The 19564-nt window shown below is 38.2% G+C and overlaps 1 protein-coding gene and 1 long non-coding RNA gene across 7 annotated transcripts; both read left to right on the forward strand.

Moving 5' to 3' along the window:
• The first annotated feature begins 595 nt into the window (after window positions 1–595).
• On the forward strand, window positions 596–19504 carry LOC112052530 (zinc finger protein 260-like). 6 transcript variants are annotated; one of them, XM_052890217.1, is made up of 8 exons: window positions 596–816; window positions 1162–1336; window positions 1439–1531; window positions 1691–1834; window positions 2086–2583; window positions 2690–2772; window positions 2969–3036; window positions 3723–5163. In XM_052890217.1, the coding sequence occupies exons 1-8, from the start codon at window positions 737–739 to the stop codon at window positions 4484–4486; spliced, it is 1905 nt and encodes a 634-aa protein (XP_052746177.1). In that variant the 5' UTR covers window positions 596–736; the 3' UTR covers window positions 4487–5163. The 6 variants fall into 6 exon arrangements, with proteins under 6 accessions (XP_052746177.1, XP_052746178.1, XP_052746175.1 ...); XM_052890218.1 differs by having other exon boundaries at window positions 2975–3036; XM_024091648.2 differs by lacking the exons at window positions 2969–3036; window positions 3723–5163 and adding exons at window positions 14683–14744; window positions 15508–19504 and having other exon boundaries at window positions 601–816.
• LOC128199679 (uncharacterized) lies at window positions 8269–9870 on the forward strand. The gene is made up of 2 exons (XR_008252262.1): window positions 8269–8535; window positions 9045–9870. It is a non-coding gene; the product is annotated as an uncharacterized LOC128199679 (long non-coding RNA).
• Window positions 19505–19564: the final 60 nt, after the last annotated feature.

The following is a 19564-nucleotide window of genomic DNA, read 5'->3' on the forward strand; positions in this document are numbered from 1 at the left end:
CAAAATTCAACTCATAGGCCAAGATGCCTCAGCCCCGAAAGGGGCTGGAAGAAATCACCGGAGGAGCAAGTTCCCTGCGTCTTACTCGGGCAAGGAGGCCAAGCCTCGAATCCTGTACCCCCTCACCCGACATTCTCGGGAGCAGATGACCCCACCGACTGAGTAGACATAGACTCATGCCACTGCCGCACGTCTTGTCAAAATTAAAAAAAAAAAGTCTGAGTAAATTCTCAAAATTATAATGCAAATATTGGAATAACCTTTGACACCGGAATAACTGAGTTTTATACATAAATTTATGTAGTAGTGTGTTCACTAACAAAAAAATAATTTAAACTTTTAAAACGCATGTTTTGTTTGAATGATTTTTTAAATTTAGCGGGTGATTTCAATATCTACTTTGATTAGCCAGACTTAGCGTCTGCGGTCTGCACAGATTAATAGCTACTACTTAAGTCGTCTGTGATAGTCATAAAAAACTTCTTTGCGGTATAGATAATAACATGGAGGGAGAATTCTTTTCTATGGATGTATAGTTAAGTTTATTATCTATGATGGTATCTATGGACAACTTCATTTGGTTATTTACTCTTTGATTTGACTATTAATCTGTGATTTTGACGTCCGAACTTCGAATTCAGAAATATTTAGTATTTCTAAAAGTTAATCTAAAGCAAGGAACATATTTACTAAGGAGGCCATCTCTAATCTAGACTTAACTAAAACAACAACAAAAATGCAGTGCTGCGTGCCGTTCTGTGTAAATACTTCAGACAATGCGTCAACATCTGAGGGAACAGGAATCACCTTTCACAAGTGAGACAAATTATTTTTCTACTCCTCATGATCACACTACTATTATAAAAGCAAAGTTTGTGAGTGTGAAAGTTTCTTAATTATGTTTGTTCCTCTTTTACACTGCGGCTACTGAAGCGATTTGGCTGAAATTTGGAATGTCAATAGATTTAACTCAGGATTAATACATAGGCTTTTTATCCCGGAAAAATCCGTGGTTCCCGCGGGATTTGTGAAAAACTGAATTCCACGCGGACGAAGTCGCGGGCGTCCGCTAGTTTCAACCCCAAACCTATTCATTCCTACAGGTTTTTTAGTAATGTACATTACCACACAAATAAACTCTGAAACAATGTGTATACCCAGGTTACCCAGTGAAGAAAATCTCCGTGCTGCTTGGCTCAAAGCCCTCGGCATACAAGACCATCACCTGCCCGACCCTGCTGTGGTCTGCTCACAGCATTTTGTAGATGAAGACTTTTATACAACAAAGAATTGTGTAAGGCAGATTCGCTCTGATGCCATACCTTCAACAGTGCAGGTCAGTTTATTGAATGTTTTATTTGTGATAGTTAACATGGGAAAGGCTAAGACTACTAACATGCAATCAGTAATGTAGAAGTAACTTGTAGTATATTTACAGATGTGCATGATATGCCTGGACTCTGACAGCAAGCTGTTTCTAATGAGTAAACACAAGTTGGAGGAGGCATATCAACAGCTGACTGGACTGTCTGTGAGTTGATAATTTCATTGTATCTACTATGTGATAAAACTGTAGAGGGAGTTAATATTATTTATACAGACAGACAGAAACAAGTGACTCCTGTTGTGTAATGTAGTCTCTACTTCTCTGACCACACCTGTATTGTCAGCCTTTGCTAATTCTGTGCAGTTGTTTCAGCTGTGTCGTGGAACAAACCTGAAGCAAACGCTCTGTGTGCTGTGTGCTCAGAGATTGATTAACTTCAGCAGATTCAGAGACTTGTGCTTGAGAGCCCATTCACTGATGACAGACTTACTTGAACAAGATGAATTTGTGAGTATTTAGTAATAACAATTGACTAGTTTCATCCTCTCTTTAACTTACTCCACTTTTAACTCTTATCATCACAATGATGACCAACCAGTGCACAGTAAAACTAACTGTGGTTTGTGTTGCACTATGGTTAGGCTTAATTTCAATGTGTTGTTTGTTGAATAATAAATAATAATAATAATAATAATGACATCTTCTTACCTTCTGTTGGTAAACTATCTGAAGGAAAGTAAACAGTGCAATTGTTTCAGATTACTATACAACATAAGGAATTGATGAACTGCGCAACAAAACATCTGAAGTGTAACTTAACACGGACAACATTAGGAGCTGACTGCTGTGACTTGTACATAGATTACACTGATGAAGAGGAACAGACAGCAGCAGAGGAATCTGTAGTGGGAGATGGTGCAACACTTGTAAAGCGTGAAGACAGTTCTGACTCCATGTCAAATGCTGATAACTTAGAATTGGTACATGAAGATGACAATCAGAGAGACAGTTCCAGCTATGACTGTATAACTAAAAATGAATACTCTGACGTGAGCATAAAGTTGGAACCAATACCAGTGGATGAAGCTATATGTGAAGTTCCAGTGTTCTGCTCTACGGCCACAGAACACGTGGCTGAGACAGAGAGTAGAGAAGTTTACATAAAAAGTGAAAGTACCGTCTTCGGGTGCACATTATGTTATGAAGACTTTGTGCAAGAAGATGCATACAATGAACACGTGATCATGCATCTCCAGGTGAGACTGTAGCCACTTCATGGTGGTGCTATGTGGCCGCTGTGTATCTAACATACTTCCTCTGTGGATGGACAGACATGTTGTGACTGAGTTTTGTATTTGACAGAACGCTGCATGTGATGCATCACAAGTGTGCGAGCCTCGTGCAGCTGTGAGCCGCAGCTGTGACTCACTCGTGCTGCAGAACAAGTCAGTATACAACAACACTAGTGTCATGACACTGCTTGCATGCAAGCATGCAACGTATGACAGCTTCTGTTTGTACAGTTCTATAGTAGAGTAGCAGTTATACTGTTGTTTTAAGCACTTGTTGTTCAGAACCCTGCACTCACTTCATGTGGAGCGCTAAACACTAGCAAACTCACATTCTGCTGCAATGTTTCAGCTGCAGGACAGGAAGTCAGAGGCTGAATGATGCCCCTCCCCCGGCTGCAGGCTGCGCTCAGGCAACGGGTGAGACAAGAGCACTTGTTTGTGATTCTCTATTTGCTATGGTTTAAACTATGAGCTATATTGTGAAAAGGGAAGCTCTTGCTTATTTCATAATGACCTTTTGCATCATTCATGTATTATTATATAAACAGGATGTGTGAGGAATCTTTGTCATTTATCGATGTTAAAATAAAGACTCAAAGCATACATCATACATTGTATCAGCTATTTTGAAGAATAGAATATCAGTTAGCACCTCATCATGTTATCAGAGCTGTGATAGCCCAGTGGATATGACCTCTGCTTCCGATTCCGGAGGGTGTGGGTTCGAATCCGGTCCGGGGCATGCACCTCCAACTTTTCAGTTGTGTGCATTTTAAGAAATTAAATATCACGTGTCTCAATCGGTGAAGGAAAACATCGTGAGGAAACCTGCATACAAGAGAATTATCTTAATTCTCTGCGTGTGTGAAGTCTGCCAATCCGCATTGGGCCAGCGTGGTGGACTATTGGCCTAACCCCTCTCATTCTGAGAGGAGACTCGAGCTCAGCAGTGAGCCGAATATGGGTTGATGACGTAGCACCTCATCCTTTTACATTTAAATTAGCTTCATTTCCCCTCGACAGTCATGTACATGTTATGTGTAAATGATAAGAATGTAAAGAAAAGAAGTATGATAAATGATAAGAAGAGTGTATTGTTTCAGTCGCTCCAACATCCGCGAGACTTGCGGCAAACAACAACCAAGTGCAGGCAACTGTAGAAGCAGCTGCGACCTGGAAAAGTGAACAAATCCTTGAGACTGACATTGGTGAACTGGACAACCAGTTGTCTCAAAGCAACACCAACATATTGTGTATGTATGACATAAATAGATTCACAAATTGTGTAGTACAGTTATGTGATATTTTCAAGACACCCAAGAAAACTGTACTAGATAAGAATCCACATGTGAAAACCCACACTGCAATGCCTTACTCTTGTGAGACATGCAGTTATGAAACTGCAGACAAATGGTATTTAATAAGACATAAAAGGACCCACACTGGTGAGAAGCCTTATAGTTGTGATATATGCAATTGTAAATTTGCAAGGTACCATGATTTAAAAAGGCATAAGAGAACTCACACTGATGCGAAGCCTTACTCTTGTGAGATTTGCAGTTATAAAACTGCAAACAAATATCATTTAATAAGACATAACAGAACCCACACTGGTGAGAAGCCTTATGCCTGTGATACATGCAATTATATAACTGCAGATAAAAGTAATTTATTAACACACAAAAGACATCACACGGGCGAAAAGCGTTATTGTTGTGAGATATGCAATTACAAATTTGCATGGGAACGTGATTTAAAAAGGCATAAGAGAACCCACACTGGTGAGAAGCCTTATTCTTGTGAGACGTGCAATTTTAAAACTGCACAGAGGTGTAACTTAATTGTACATAAAAGATCCCATTGCTGATAATGAGTGTTCCGGACCGTCGCTACAATAAACATTCAATACCTCAGTGGCTCAGTGGTAAAAGTGCGGTACAAGTGAATTGGCCTCTTACCGTAAATATAAGGTTGCCTGGAAGAAATCGCTACGTAGCGATAAGGCCGCCTTTTGTATGCTGATCTTTTTCTTTGTGGTGTGCAAATAAAGAATATCTATCTATCTATAAGTAGTGTTTGAAAAACAAGTAAAGTCAGTGCAACGGACTATTTGGGCTTATTTGTATTAAATAGTACAAGTTTATAATAATTTTAAGGATTAATAAAGATCCCTTCCTTTATATGCCTCTACTAGCATTGCATACTAGCAGACGCCCGCGACTTCGTCCGCGTGGCAATCAATGTAAACTTTCAAGCCTTATTTCACCACTTTAGAGATTGAATTTTAAAACTTTTTGAATCCCGTTATATTTCATATTTTTTTTATGATTTATGAATAAATTTTTAAAACTGTAAATATGAAAAACTTTCCATGTAAACTTTCAACCCCTATTAACTAATCCCCTTCTTATTTTATTTTCGCAATAAAAACTATCCTATAACTTTCTACGTATTATGGTCTTGAACTGTGCCAAGTTTCACTTGAATTCATACAGTAGTTTCAGCGTGATGACCGAATAACAAAAAAACACGGACAGACAGACAGACACAAAATCGAAAAAAAAAATATTTTTAGCTTCAGTAGTATCGATTATATAATGCCCCTCAACAAAAATTTTCAAAATATCTTCAATGTAATATTAATTAATTTAATAACTATTTTGGTCTCGCAACTTAGTTACGACGTGCATTAGTATAATTGCCTGAAATGGGGACGCGAGAGGGTATTTTGCAAGATTGGGACATGATTGAAAGATAGGGATGCATATATCACCCTAAAAATAATGTAGAGCCTCTGCTCTGGGGTTGACTCCAATCAGATGATCCACATTTATTTGTATATATTGGCTGGCGGAGTAGGCCAAATTGTAGTAGTCCAAGATGTCATAGAAATAAGAAGAAATAAAGAAGTTCCTCGTTGGATTTGTTTCATCGCCCTCTTCAGCGTCGAAACCTGTTTAGATAGGAAGTGTGCTGGCGGGTACAGTGAGAAACCTTATTCCTGTGAGACATGCAATTTTGCAACTGCAGATAAAAGTAATTTACTAACACACAAGAGAAACCACACTGGCGAAAAGCCTTATTGTTGAGAGATATGTAATTACAAAACTCTATTGAAAAGTTTTCTATATCTATACTTAAATCCCATAAACACCCATGAAAACAAACTTGCTACTGCCCTCGGTCATCCAATAGATGTTAGAAGGCTAAAGCGCGCCTACATATGGGATCTCCTGTAAAAAAAAAAAAAAAAAAACAAAAAATAATGTACAAATGAAATACAAAAATTAACAAATAAAATAAATTAGCATGGCCTTCAATGGAAGGTCAGCTACACATGCCATGTAGTACCCACAAGCAATTTGCTTAAAGCTGTTGCAGCTGATTGCACAATAGTAATGAATTAATAAAAAAAAAAAATCTATACTTATAATAAATCGGTCAACTCTGTACATTAAATATATTTCCAAAATAACTATCAGGGCTGATTAGTGACTAATACTGATGCCAAAAATGCAATCAGTAAAATTTTTGTCTGTCTGTATGTATGTTCGTTAAAGAAACAAAAACTACTCGTCAGATTTTAACGAAACTTGATAGAATTATTCTTCATACTCCTGGGCAGGTTATAGTATAATTTTCATCACGCTACGATCAATAGCAGCAGAGCAGTAAAGGGAAAGCAGTTTTTTTTTATTTTATTCTTTACAAGTTAGCCCTTGACTACAATCTCACCTGATGGTAAGTGATGATGCAGTCTAAGATGGAAGCGGGCTAACTTGTTAGGAGGAGGATGAAAATCCACACCCCTTTCGGTTTCTACACGGCATTGTACCGGAACGCTAAATCGCTTGGCGGTACGTCTTTGTCGGTAGGGTGGTAACTAGCCACAGCCGAAGCCTCCCACCAGCCAGACCTGGACAAATTAAGAAAATCTCAATCAGCCCAGCCGGGGATCGAACCCAGGACCTCCGTCTTGTAAATCCACCACGCATACCACTGCGCCACGGAGGCCGTCAAAAGGCAGGAAGTTAGTCCATTTTTAATCTTCCGTCGCGTGGTACGGTAGGGGTATGGTAGGTGTAAGGTTGAGTCCTTCCTCATGGTACCCCTAATCATACTACCCCTGTATGGTAGGGTAACTGTAGAGTTCGAGTAGGAGAGGGTAGGGTAGTAGTTTTTAGTTAGTAGTTAGGGTTTCACGCGTACGAAGTCTTACGAAGTCTACTTGATGGCCGTGTGGCGCAGTGGGTAGTGACCCTGCTTTCGGCACCACAGCCATGGCTTCGATTCCCACAACTGGAAAATATTTGTGTGATGATCATGGGTGTTGTCCAGTGTCTGTGTGTATTTATACATTATATATTTACATGATATATTTATACATTATATATTTATATTTAGTATATAATTGTATATTAATATTATAATATCAACTATCTTAGCACCCATAACACAAGCTACTCTGTATGCTCACTTTGGGGCTAGATAGTGATGTGTATTGTTTTAGTATATTTATTTATTTAAAAATTCGTGGGCGTCCGCTAGTTTATTAATAAGTACACAAAAGAACCCACACTGATGAGAAGCCTTATTCTTGCGAGACGTGCAATTTTAAAACTGCAGTACAAGCTCTTTTAATATCCTACAGTAATATCCCGCGACTTCTCGCATATTCGTTCAGGCTGGCAACAGCATAGCCATTCATATCTTAGACCATTAAAAATAATGGACCTGTTTCGCACCCAAATTCACCAACAAAAAAGTCTGTCGCTTTTTGAGGGGGACGAGATAAACTCACACATCGAAAACATTTAACACCATTAAGTATATTCTGTGTCCATACACTACACACAACTATATAATTGACTCGCAATACACACTCGCGTAATTTTTACACAGCTAAACAACACATCGCTTAGACTATCCACAGAATATATATACAGAATGTTCGATTACTTGCTGTTCCGTCAAAAGAATCGATTCTTTTTAGAAATCGTTTTTATTACAAATCTGATAAAAATATGGTAGAAATACTTACTAATGAAACGTTACTCCATCTTTTACTAAACTACAAGTTTTTGGCCGTTTTTTATGCCATTCAACTACACAAACCGGCATTTTTAGGGAGCTCCTTACACGACGAAAACGATTACAACAATGAAACATCGATTTTAAAGCAACAGTTTGTATAAACGCGTTAGATCATTGATTCTTGATATTTGACAGAGGGTTAACGGTTTAAGAGGCAGGTCCTTTCTTTTTAATGGTCTAAGTAAAAACCGTCGGCTAACTTATACTGTGTTATGTAGCCTAGCCAATAGCATAGCCCTACTAGGCTTGAAGTCAATATACTAAGTAGTAGTAGTAGTACTAGTAGTAGTACTAGTAGTATGTAATTACGGGACAGCTTTGACACCTATATATAATATCTAAGCGGGATAGCCTGTATATATATTTATAAATTTAGTTCAGAGGGTAATTAAATAGATGGCGTTACCGCGAACAGTATGACACAAAAAAAGCGAAGTTTGCTCTCTTTACCTTTTATATTAATTTACTCTTTGCTAATAACTAATCTGTGGTCAATTAAAAGTTTTTTTTTTATTTTATTTTACCCTTTGAAGTTTGATTAATGGCGACAAACGTCAAATGGCGATTTACTCTTTGATTTCAATTTATAGTGATCTGTGATTTAGTTATTTTCAATTGATTTGATGGTTGTGTTGTGTTATTTTTTATTTTAGTGATTTTTATTCTTAAAGTGAAAAATAAAGATTAAGGAAAATAGATATTCATCCACATTAGTGAGTATTTAAATCACACTATATAGGTGCGAACCAAACCGTAGAAATACATTACTGAAAAACTTTAACTCACAGAAAATCCTGCCTTCTCTTGCCGAAAAGGTTACAAGTAAGTAGATCTTAATAACCTTAGGCAATAACAGGGGCGTAGCTACCTCAAGCACAAACACAATCTCATGAATCTGGTGCTTCCCGAAAAAAAAAGCTGCCTATAGAATTTCTCTTCCGAAATGACTCTTCAGAATGAGTCGAAAAAAGCTTTTTATTTTTATTTCCCGGGTTTTATGCATGCTCCCAAATGTTGAAAACATCCTACTTATGTTAGGTCGCTGTCAAATTTATTATAGGCGAAAATTTTTGTTTCTGTTAGAAATTTTTATTAATCTTGAAATAGGGATATCTGCTGGAAATTAATTATGTTTCTCATATGTATTCATTAGTCCAATCAGGTGCAGAACCTAGGGTTGAGTATGGCTAAGTAGATTTTGTTATTGAACCTGCACATGAAGGAGGAGGGCTATGAAGTGTAAAGATATAGTATATTCATATTTTGTTAATACAGTAAAAAAATGTGTCGCAAATACAGAAACCGTGAATATGGAATGGTATTTTATACAGGATTATAAGGGATACGTTTAGGCTGGAGTGACTCCAGCGGGGATCAGCACCAAAAGGACCTACATACAACGGCCAACCCTAGTGGCCAAGTGCGGAAAAGGCCCAGGAATAAGAAGAAGAAGAAGATATATAAAGAAAGAACAATTAATTGCAGTTGCAAACAATTGATTAACTATTATCTTCAGTCCTAGACAATGGTTTGAAGAATTTAGAAATTTTTTCTTGCTCAACATTTTTTAAAAGCTTCTATTCAGTGGCATTCTTAAACCATCCATTCACAATTTCAGCAATAGGTATTTGCAAGTTAAAGTTTAAATTTGCACGAGTAACGAAATATTTAGCTGTGATTATAGGAATTGAGATACAATTTTTAATTTTTTTTTTTTTTTTTTTACACGTTAGCCCTTGACTACAATCTCACCTGATGGTAAGTGATGATATAATCTAAGATGGAAACGGGCTAACTTGTTAGGAGGAGGATGAAAATCCACCCTCCTTTCGGTTTCTACACGACATCGTACCGGAACGCTAAATTGCTTGGCGGTACGTCTTTGTCGGTAGGGTGGTAACTAGCTACGGCCGAAGCCTCCCACCAGCTAGACCTGGAACAGTTGAGAAAACCTCAATCAACCCAGCCGGAGATCGAACCCAGGACCTCCGTCATTAAATCCACTGCGCATACCACTGCGCCACGGAGGCCGTCAATTCCGCGAATAGTGAACATGTGAATAAAGGAAGCTTGAATAAGGAGCTTTTACTGTATGTATATATTATGTAACTGAGTTACTGCTGCCTTGCAGATAAAGCAGACTACAGCGAGGTCAAAGAGCAGCATTGTCAGAGGCCATCTCTAAACCTGACGAAACATAAACTACACCAAAAATGCAGTGCTGTGTGCCTTTTTGCTCGAATACTTCAGATAATGCGTCAACATCTGAGGGAACAGGAATTACCTTTCATAAGTGAGTAAAATTAATTATCTGATGAATTTCACCCACAGCAACAATCTTACAAGCAACAAAAACAACAAAAGAAGTATGACTTACAGTCCTCTATGCAAAACTGTGGAGGAAAACGAGACACCGCTACACTTTATGCTCAGTTGCAGAGGCATAACAGAACAACGAGCAACCTACATTGGTTTCTCAGTGACACTCCATGAGGCTGTCTGCAACCTGGACCTGCTAAGCTTCTGGATGGAGTGAATCCAGCGGCAACCTACACCGAGGGACCCACGTACAACGGCCAATTACATGGCCAAGTGCAGAAACGGCTCAGAAGAAAGAAAAAGAATCTATAGCAATGCAGCCTGCACAACTGTCTTTATAATAACCATGTACTTAGCTCTGAATATGACCTTGTCTCTCTCACTGTGCATGTGTTGAGTGATTGAACTTTCTTGCCTTTGACTGTAGCTGTGACCACTTGTCAACCTTATATCAAAACTAACAATGCAGAATACTGTGTTGTTATTAACCCATATTCGGCTCACTGCTGAACTCGAGTCTCCTCTAAGAATGAGAGGGGTCAGGCCTTAGTCCACCACGCTGGCACAATGCGGATTGGCAGACTTCACACACGCAGAGAATTTAAATTCTCTGGTGTGAGGTTTCCTCATGATGTTGTCCTTCACTGTTTGAGACACGTGATATTTAAATTCTTAAAATGCACACAACTGAAAAGTTCGAACCCACACCCTCCGGAATCAGAGGCAGAGGTCATATCCACTGGGCTATCACTTCTCTGCTCTGGCTAGCTAAGCTAGATGTACTGTATATTATATACTACCTGACGTCGCGCAGTTTCACCCGCGTGGTTCCCGTTCCCGTAGAAATATGGGGATAATATATAGCCTATAGCCTTCCTCGATAAATGGGCTATCTAACACTGAAAGAATTTTTCAAATCGGACTTGTAGTTACTGAGATTATCGCGTTCAAACAAACAAACTCTTCAGTTTTATAATATTAGTATAGATTTGTTTATCAAAAGCTTGTATAAACTGTATTAGGACATGCTGTAGCTGATGATTTGGTTGTATATATCCAGGTTACCCAGTGAAGAAAATATCCGTGCCGCTTGGCTCAGAGCCCTCGGCATACAAGACCATCACCTGCCCGATCCTGCTGTGGTCTGCTCACAGCATTTTGTAGATGAAGACTTTTATAAAACAAACAGTTGTGTAAGGGAGATTCGCTCTGACGCCATACCTTCGACAGTGCAGGTCAGTTTATTGAATGTTTTATTTGTGATAGTTAACATGGGAAGGGCTGCTATATGTATGTCTTAGATATACCTATAGCAGCACTACTAACATGCTAACTTTTATGTAGCAGTAATAATTGTACTATACAGAGTGTTTTATAATAATTAATGGATGAAACACAGAGTTAAAAACCACCTAATTATCTAAAACAGATTCCATTAAACAATTTTGTGATTTTTTCATAATGATTTTCTCAGATTTTTAAATGCTGTAGCTTTTGATGTAATTAAGATTTTAAAGATCTGATTTTTGTTAAATATTAAATTTCAAAATTTAATAAGTAAAATATATACGCACGCACGCAACTGGTATTCATAAATAAATATATATATTTAGGCAAACAAATATCCTTTTAAAATGATAGGAACGAAGAAGAAATAGAAAGGAGAATTATTTGCGTGGAACAAATTTTGGAGTATGAAAGAAGTATTGAAAAGCCAAATGCCTATGAAGCTGAAAAGTAAAATAATGAACTCCTGCATCCTACCTACTTTAACTTACGGCTGCCAGACTTGGAAATTTACCAAGAAGGCTAAAACAATGATTAGGACTTGCCAAAGAGCTATGGAACGAAGCATAACTAATATCAAAAAAATTCACAAAATCCGTCACTCCATCATCAGGCAGAAAACAAAAATCGACGCCCTAACCTTCGCACTTAAAGCCAAATGGAAATGGGCCGGACATGTCGCTCGACTCACAGATGACCGTTGGACTGTCAGAATAACGAAATGGCCGGGACCTAAAGGATCACGAGGCAGAGGCAGACCACGTTATCGGTGGGTCGACGACATCGTGAATTTCACCGGCAAAAACTGGCTACTGAAGGCAAAAGACCGATCAAAATAGCAGCACCTGGAGGAGGCCTTCACCGTCAAGGGTTCTTCTTTTAAATAAAAGGGAAGAAAATAAACACTTTAAAATTATAACTTACTTAATTTATCAATTAACAAATTAAAATACTCATCACCTAATTAATTGTAATATCACCTAATTAATTGTAAATAAGAAGAAATAAAAGGCTTTTTATTTTTTTATTTTTATTTATTTAAAGAATATACATTAAGTATGACTAGCCTAGCTGTATCCACATATCAGTAAACTGTCTAATTTTTCTCACTGCAAAAGCAGCTGAGCTAAGTTTTCCTGATAGTTTTTCTATATGAGTATCTCACTGAAGTTTACAATCCAAGGTCACTCTAGGGAAACTGTGTTTTACCTTTGATCATTATTGAATTATCTAACTTAATATCATTTCATTATGAAAACTGAACAAATTTAGTTTTCTTTGCATTTCAAGTGGTTGATTCTTTTGAGAACATTGGTTTGTTTTATCTCAATTGAGGTGATTCTGTCAGTTAGTCTTACATCCAACTTCTTTCCATTGCCCTCTGACACTTGGCTAGTTTTTCTCTATGATTTTGTGTAAGTGACATTGGGAGGACCTTGGGAGGACCATGGGAGGATAGACGTATTGTAGGTTCTCCTCTAAATGGTCATGCTTCCCTCGTATACCTCATATAATTTATCTCTACTTTTCTAAATGCCTACAATAACCCATTCACTGAACTTTAATTTTTGGCTTGCATTCACACGTTCGTTGCGGTAACGAGGTCAATTGACCTCGTAAGTCTAGCGTCTTTGAGGTCGATTGACCTCGTACCACACTACATAAAGTTTTAGTATGAGGTCAAAAAACCTTGTACCGTACCAGAGGAAAGTACAGAAAAATCAGTGCCACAGCGAACATTTAAAATTGAAAATTTTAAAATTACCAAAGTTTAAAAAAAAAATATTTAAATCTTATACATTTAAACAAGGATAGTAAACAGTGCAATTGTTTCAGATCAAATCAGAATCTGCAGTGGGAGATGTTGCAACAGTTATGCTGAAGTGTGAAGACAGTTCTGACTTCATGTTAAATGCTGATAACTCGGAATTGGTACATGAAGATGACAATCAGAGAGACAATTCCAATAATGACTGTGTAACTAAACATGAATATGCTGACGTGAGCATAAAATTGGAACCAATGGATGAAGAAGATACCTTTCCTACAGTCACAGAACACATGGTTGAAATAGAGATATCCATAAAGAGTGAAAGTAATCTCTTTGAGTGTGCATTATGTTATGCGGACTTTGTGCAAGAAGATGCATACAAGGAACATATGAACATGCATACAACGACAGCAAACAAGTCAGTATACAACAACACTAGTGTCATATCACTGCTTGCATGCAAGCATGGAACGTATGACAGCTTCTGTTTGTACAGTTCTATAGTAGAATAGCAGTTTGATAAACACTTGTGCACATTAGGGTGGGTCAAAAGACCTTTTTTTTTTAATTTTGGTTTCTACTTCACATCTTTAAGGCTGCTTATTTTAATATTAAGATCTGATTATACCATACCAACAACATTGTAACCATAATCAAAGTATTTTTTTATTAATAATTCAAGTTAGTCCTTGACATCAAAGTAAGTGATGTCTAAGATAGAAGCGGGCTAACTTTGTTAGGAGGAGGATGAAAATCCACACTCCTTTTTGGTTTCTACACTACATCGTACCGGAACGCTAAATTGCTTGGCGGTACGTCTTTGTCGGTAGGGTGGAAACTAACCACAGCCGAAGCCTCCCATCAGCCAAAAAAGAGTAGCAGTTATATTGTTGTTATAAACACTTGTGCGTTGTTGTTCTTTTCATTCTCGAAAGTTTGTCGCGATTCACGATAATAGTACGTATTATGAACGTCATAAGGCAACTGTCACCATACCCATGCTGGGTATGGTGACAATCTGAAAAATACTTTAGGGTGGGTCAAAAAACCTTCTTTTTTTAATTTCGGTAGGGTGGGTCAAAAGACCTTTCTTTTTAATTTTGGTTTATATTAGCAAAAATATTGTGCTATGGAGTGTTGATATGCTATGTGTGGAATATAATTTTAATTGGTGTAGTGTAACTGCCTCCCGATAAAAAATAAAAAAATTATGCTATTTTATTACATCTCTAACTCTTATATTAATATTAGGACCATACTATACCGTACCAACAACATTGTAAACGTGATCAAAGTATTTTAGTCGAGTTTCATTAATAGATTTTTAAGACATTCAATTTTTTCAATATTTTTCAATCCAGGATCCGGAGGCAGAAGATATTATCTTATAAAATTGAATTTTTTTTTAACTTCATATAATCATCATGTAACAAATTTTTATTGCTATTAGAAGTCAAAACAAAACTATTTTTTTTCACAGACAAATGTGACTCACCTTACTGCACATGCACATTGTTCAGAACTCTAGGTTTTTCAGCACTCACTTCATGTAGAGCGCTAGCAAACTCACATTCTGCTGCAATGTTTCACAGGACAGGAAGTCAGAGGCTGAATGATGCCCCTCCCCCGGCTGCAGGCTGCGCTCAGGCCACAGGTGAGACAAGACCACTTGCTTGTGATTCTCTCTTTGCTATATATATATATATATATATATATATATATATATAAACTATGAGCTATATTGTGAAAAGGAAAGCTCTTTGTCCACACCTTTTTTGGATCATTCAAGTATTATTCAATCATAGCTATCAACCCGTATTCGGCTCACTGCTGAGTCTCCTCTCAGAACGAGATGGGTTAGGCCAATAGTCCACCACGCTGGGCCAATGCAGATTGGCAGACTTCACACACGCAGAGAATTTAGAAAAATCTCTGGTATGCACGTTCTCTCACAATGTTTTCCTTCACCGTTTGAAACACGTGATATTTAATTTCATTAAATGCACAACTGAAAAGTTGAAGGTGCATGCCCCGGACCGGATTCAAACTGACTCAGGAGTTGAAGGCAGAGGTCATATCCACTGGGCTATTACGGCTCACGGCTATATATATATATATATATATATATATAAATATATATATATATATATATCTAATAGGATCTTACCAGATTTGGCTACGTAGGGAGAACAACACGAGCAGTGAAGGGGAGTGTTGATCGATCGTCAAGGAATTCCTTAACCCTACATCCGGTAGTCACAAGTCCTGGACTTTGCTTGGTGTTTTTCTCTCTACCGAGCGATGGACCCGGCACCTGCACGGTGAATCCATGGAATGCTAAGATATTTGTCTCTGTTTTTTGCATCGTTCAAGTATTATTCAATAGACATGGAATTATAAGAAGTGTCTTGTTTCAGTCGCTCCACTGTCCGCGAGACTTGCGGCAAAATACAACAAAATGAAGGCAACTGAAGAAGCAGCTGCGACCTGGAGAAGCCAACAAATCAACCAGTTGTCTCAAGGCAATACCAAAACAAATTGTGTAGTACAGTTATGTGATATCTTCAAGAAACCCAAGAAAACTGTACTAAATAATACTCCAAAGGTGAAAACCAATATTGGTGCAAAGATTTTTTACTCTTGTGACACATGCGATTACAAAACTGCATACAAAAATTATTTATCAAGACACAAAAGAACCCACACTGGTGAGAAGCCTTATTCCTGTGAGATATGCAATTTTGCAACTGCTGATAAAAGTCATTTAATTACACACATGAGAACCCACACTGGCGAAAAGCCTTATTGTTGTGATATATGCGACTACAAATGTGTACGGAAAAGTAATTTAATTAGACATAAAAAGACCCACACTGGAGAGAAGCCTTATTCCTGTGAGTTATGCAATTTCACAACTGCAGATAAAAGTAATTTACTAACGCACAATAGAACCCACACTGGCGAAAAGCCCTATTGTTGTGAGATATGCAACTATAAATGTATACGGAAAAATAACTTAATCAGACACAAAAAAACCCACACTGGAGAGAAGCCTTATTCGTGTGAAATATGCAATTTTAGAACTCCCGATGAAAATATTTTAGCAAGACATAAAGAAACCCACACTAGCGATAAGTCTTACTGTTGTGAGTTTTGCAATTATAAGTGTGTACGGAAAAGTAACTTAAATAGACATAAAAGAACCCACACTGGTGTAAAGCCTTTTTCTTGTGAGATGTGCGACTACAGAACTGTATGGAAAAGTAACTTAATTAATCACAGGAAAACCCACACTGGTGAAAACCCTTACTCGTGAAAGAAAAGCAATGCTGTGAATGAAAGCAATGAATGTCATAAGTGTATTATAGTACGAAATTCATCTAGTAGCACAATTTTCATGTTTTTCAGGAGAGAACTTGTATTAAAGAGAGCATATTTATTATTTACTAGCGGACCCGGTCAAGGTCTACCACTACCCTACCCCTACCGCTTGACTCTTAAACGTTTGTATGGGAAATAGAAAAGGGCAGTTTTTAGGGTTTTCCCGGAAATTATTTGATTTTTTCTCACCTTTTAAACCTTCCCTATACCTCCACGAACATTTCAAGACCAAGATAAGATAAATCCGTTAAGCCGTTCTCGAGTTTTAGCGAGACTAACGAACACCAATTCATTTTTATATATATAGATTCATCGTTGTTCATGCTGGTTGAAACGCAAAATGCTGCAATAACTACCTTATACCTTCACACAAATTGAAAATGCAATTTCGAAAAATTAAAAAGGCATATGTCTGAAAAAATTAAAAAGGCACATGTCTGAAAAAAGAGAAACCCCGATACATGTTATGCTTAGATGCAGAGGTGTCTCTGAACAACTCGCAGCACACATTGGATCCCCAGCCACTCCATGAGGGGTTCGAAGACCTGGGCGGCCTGCTAAGCTTCTGGAGCGAGCTCGGTTGGCTGGAGTGACTCCATTAGGGACCAGCACCACGCACAACGTCTGAAAAATTAAAAAGGCACATGTCTGAAAAATTAAAAAGGCACATGTCTGAAAATTAAAAAAGCAAATCTCTGTAAAATTTAAAAAGGCACATGTCTGAAAAATTAAAAAGGCACATGTCTGAAAAATTAAAAAGGCACATGTCTGAAAAATTTAAAAAGGCATTATGTCTGAAAATTTAAAATGTCAAGGAATTAAAAATAAAATAAATCATTTTCCAAACCAGTGTATAATTTCTAAAAATAAGTATTGTGTTATATTTTGGTGTTAAATAGCCTTCAAAAATTAATTAATTATGTATTTTAAAATTAATCTAAATATGATATTTGTGAGATTTATGTAGAGAATATTTGACATGTGCCCTTTTCGGAATTGGATATTCAATTATATAACTCGACAGAGAGCGTAACACTCCTGATGGTCCGCGCGGGCCGGAAGGGGGGTATCGATGCCCCGCACGACTTCATACCCGCGCAGTCCTTGCCTCTGCCCCGCGCGCTTGACTTCACACCCGCGCAGTCCTTCCCCCCGTCGCCCGCATATCATAGGAGTGTCATCATTATAGATTATAGTAGGACCAGTATCACACCCAAATTCACAGTTTGTCATTTTTTGCGGCTAACTTAGATTTGTGTATATCTTATACTAAACTATAGTACGGCCTCCGTGGCGCAGTAGTATGCGCGATGGATTTACAAAACGGAGGTCCTGGGTTCGATCCCCGGCTGGGCAAATTGAGATTTTCTTAATTTGTCCAGGTTTGGCTGGTGGGAGGCTTCGGCCGTGGCTAGTTACCACCCTACCGGCAAAGACGTACCGCCAAGCGATTTAGCGTTCCGATACGATGCCGTGTAGAAACCTAAAGGGGTGTGGATTTTCATCCTCCTCCTAACAAGTTAGCCCGCTTCCATCTTAGACTGCATCATCAGTTACCATCAGGTGAGATTGTAGTCAAGGGCTAACTTGTATAGAATAGAATATAGTCTGGTACTTCGTTGATGACACTCCCATAATATGCGGGCAACGGGGGGAAAGACTGCGCGGGTGTGAAATTGTGCGTGCGGGGAAGTGAGGTGCATCAGTCGTGGGGTTTTCATTCATCGCTACACGCCACCCGGCTCGCGCAGACCATCGGGAGTGTTAGGAACGAAGTACACCATTCAACTATACAGAAAGGTATTTTTACAGAGTTCTTTGACATACGAACACGATTACAACTATGTAACATCGATGCTATAGAGACAGTTGTCATAATCGCATTAGATCATTGATCATATACTTTGACAGAAAAGTAACGTCTAGCGAGGCAGGTCTTGTACAATATTAGTCTTAGTTAATAACAAATACCGTAGTATTGAAAAAAAAGTGTGTGTGTCAGCTCTGACGCACGAATGGAGTTTACTCGACTGCCTAAATAGTTACGCCTGAAAAGTGAACGGTGCGCAACCGAGGAGCAGCAGGCCGCGGCGTGCGCGCCCGCCAACAGCGTGCACATGTGTGCGCACGCATTTGCACGCAGTTGACGGCAGCGCACGGTGAAAGGTGCGCAGAATAGGTTGCGCACTAAAACGTAACGCTGTCATTCATTCATCGAATTTTACTGCCCATATTGATAAAATAGTTTTGAGTATACAGTATGTGACAGTGTGTGAGCCGTGATAGCCCAGTGGATATGACCTCTGCCTCCGATTCCGGAGGGTGTGGGTTCGAAGTGTGTGCATTTTAAGAGATTAAATATCACGTGTCTCAAACGGTGAAGGAAAAACATCGTGAGGAAACCTGCATACCTGAGAATTTTCTAAATTTTAAGCGTAAGGACTATTAGCCTAACCCCTTTCAATCAGTGAGGAGACTCGAGCTCAACAGTGAGCCGAATCAAATATGGGTTGATAACGATACAGTATGTATGTATATACTGTATACTCAAAACGTTTAGGTAGTTACACGATGTAAATAAACAAACCGTATGACTCAGGGGTGTTCAACATTTTATTAAAGCACTAGCGAACGCCCGCGACTTCGTCTGCCCTTAGACCTCTTTATTCCGGCCCTTACAGTAGTGTCGCTGAAAAAATGGAGTAACTTCTCCCGTTTTCCCAACATTTCCCTTCACTGCTCTGCTCCTATTGATCGTAGCGTGATGAAAAGTATACTATAACCTGCCCAGGAGTATGAAGAATAATTGTACCAAGTTTCGTTAAAATCCGTCGAGTAGTTTTGTAACTATAACGAACATACAGACAGACTGACAAAAATTTTACTGATTACATTTGTGGCATCAGTTTCGAAAAGTTGATAGTTATTTTGGAAATATATTTCATGTACAGAATTGACCTCTCTACAGATTTATTATAAGTATAGATTATTTATGAATATTGTAATGAAATAAAACTTCCTTTGTAAACCAAATATTTCTTTTATTTTATATTTCTGTATCCTGTTATTTATCGAATAGATTTTTTCATCTCT

Source organism: Bicyclus anynana, chromosome 27 (genome assembly GCF_947172395.1).
Source record: "Bicyclus anynana chromosome 27, ilBicAnyn1.1, whole genome shotgun sequence".
Lineage (NCBI taxonomy): Eukaryota > Metazoa > Arthropoda > Insecta > Lepidoptera > Nymphalidae > Bicyclus > Bicyclus anynana.

Bases quoted from the DNA above. Each gene is read 5' to 3' on its own strand.
- LOC112052530 (XM_024091648.2), top strand. From the start codon at position 737: ATGCAGTGCTGCGTGCCGTTCTGTGTAAATACTTCAGACAATGCGTCA. The intron at 817-1,161 runs GTGAGACAAATT...GTGTATACCCAG, and splicing joins ACAGGAATCACCTTTCACAA to GTTACCCAGTGAAGAAAATC. The intron at 1,337-1,438 runs GTCAGTTTATTG...GTATATTTACAG, and splicing joins CCATACCTTCAACAGTGCAG to ATGTGCATGATATGCCTGGA.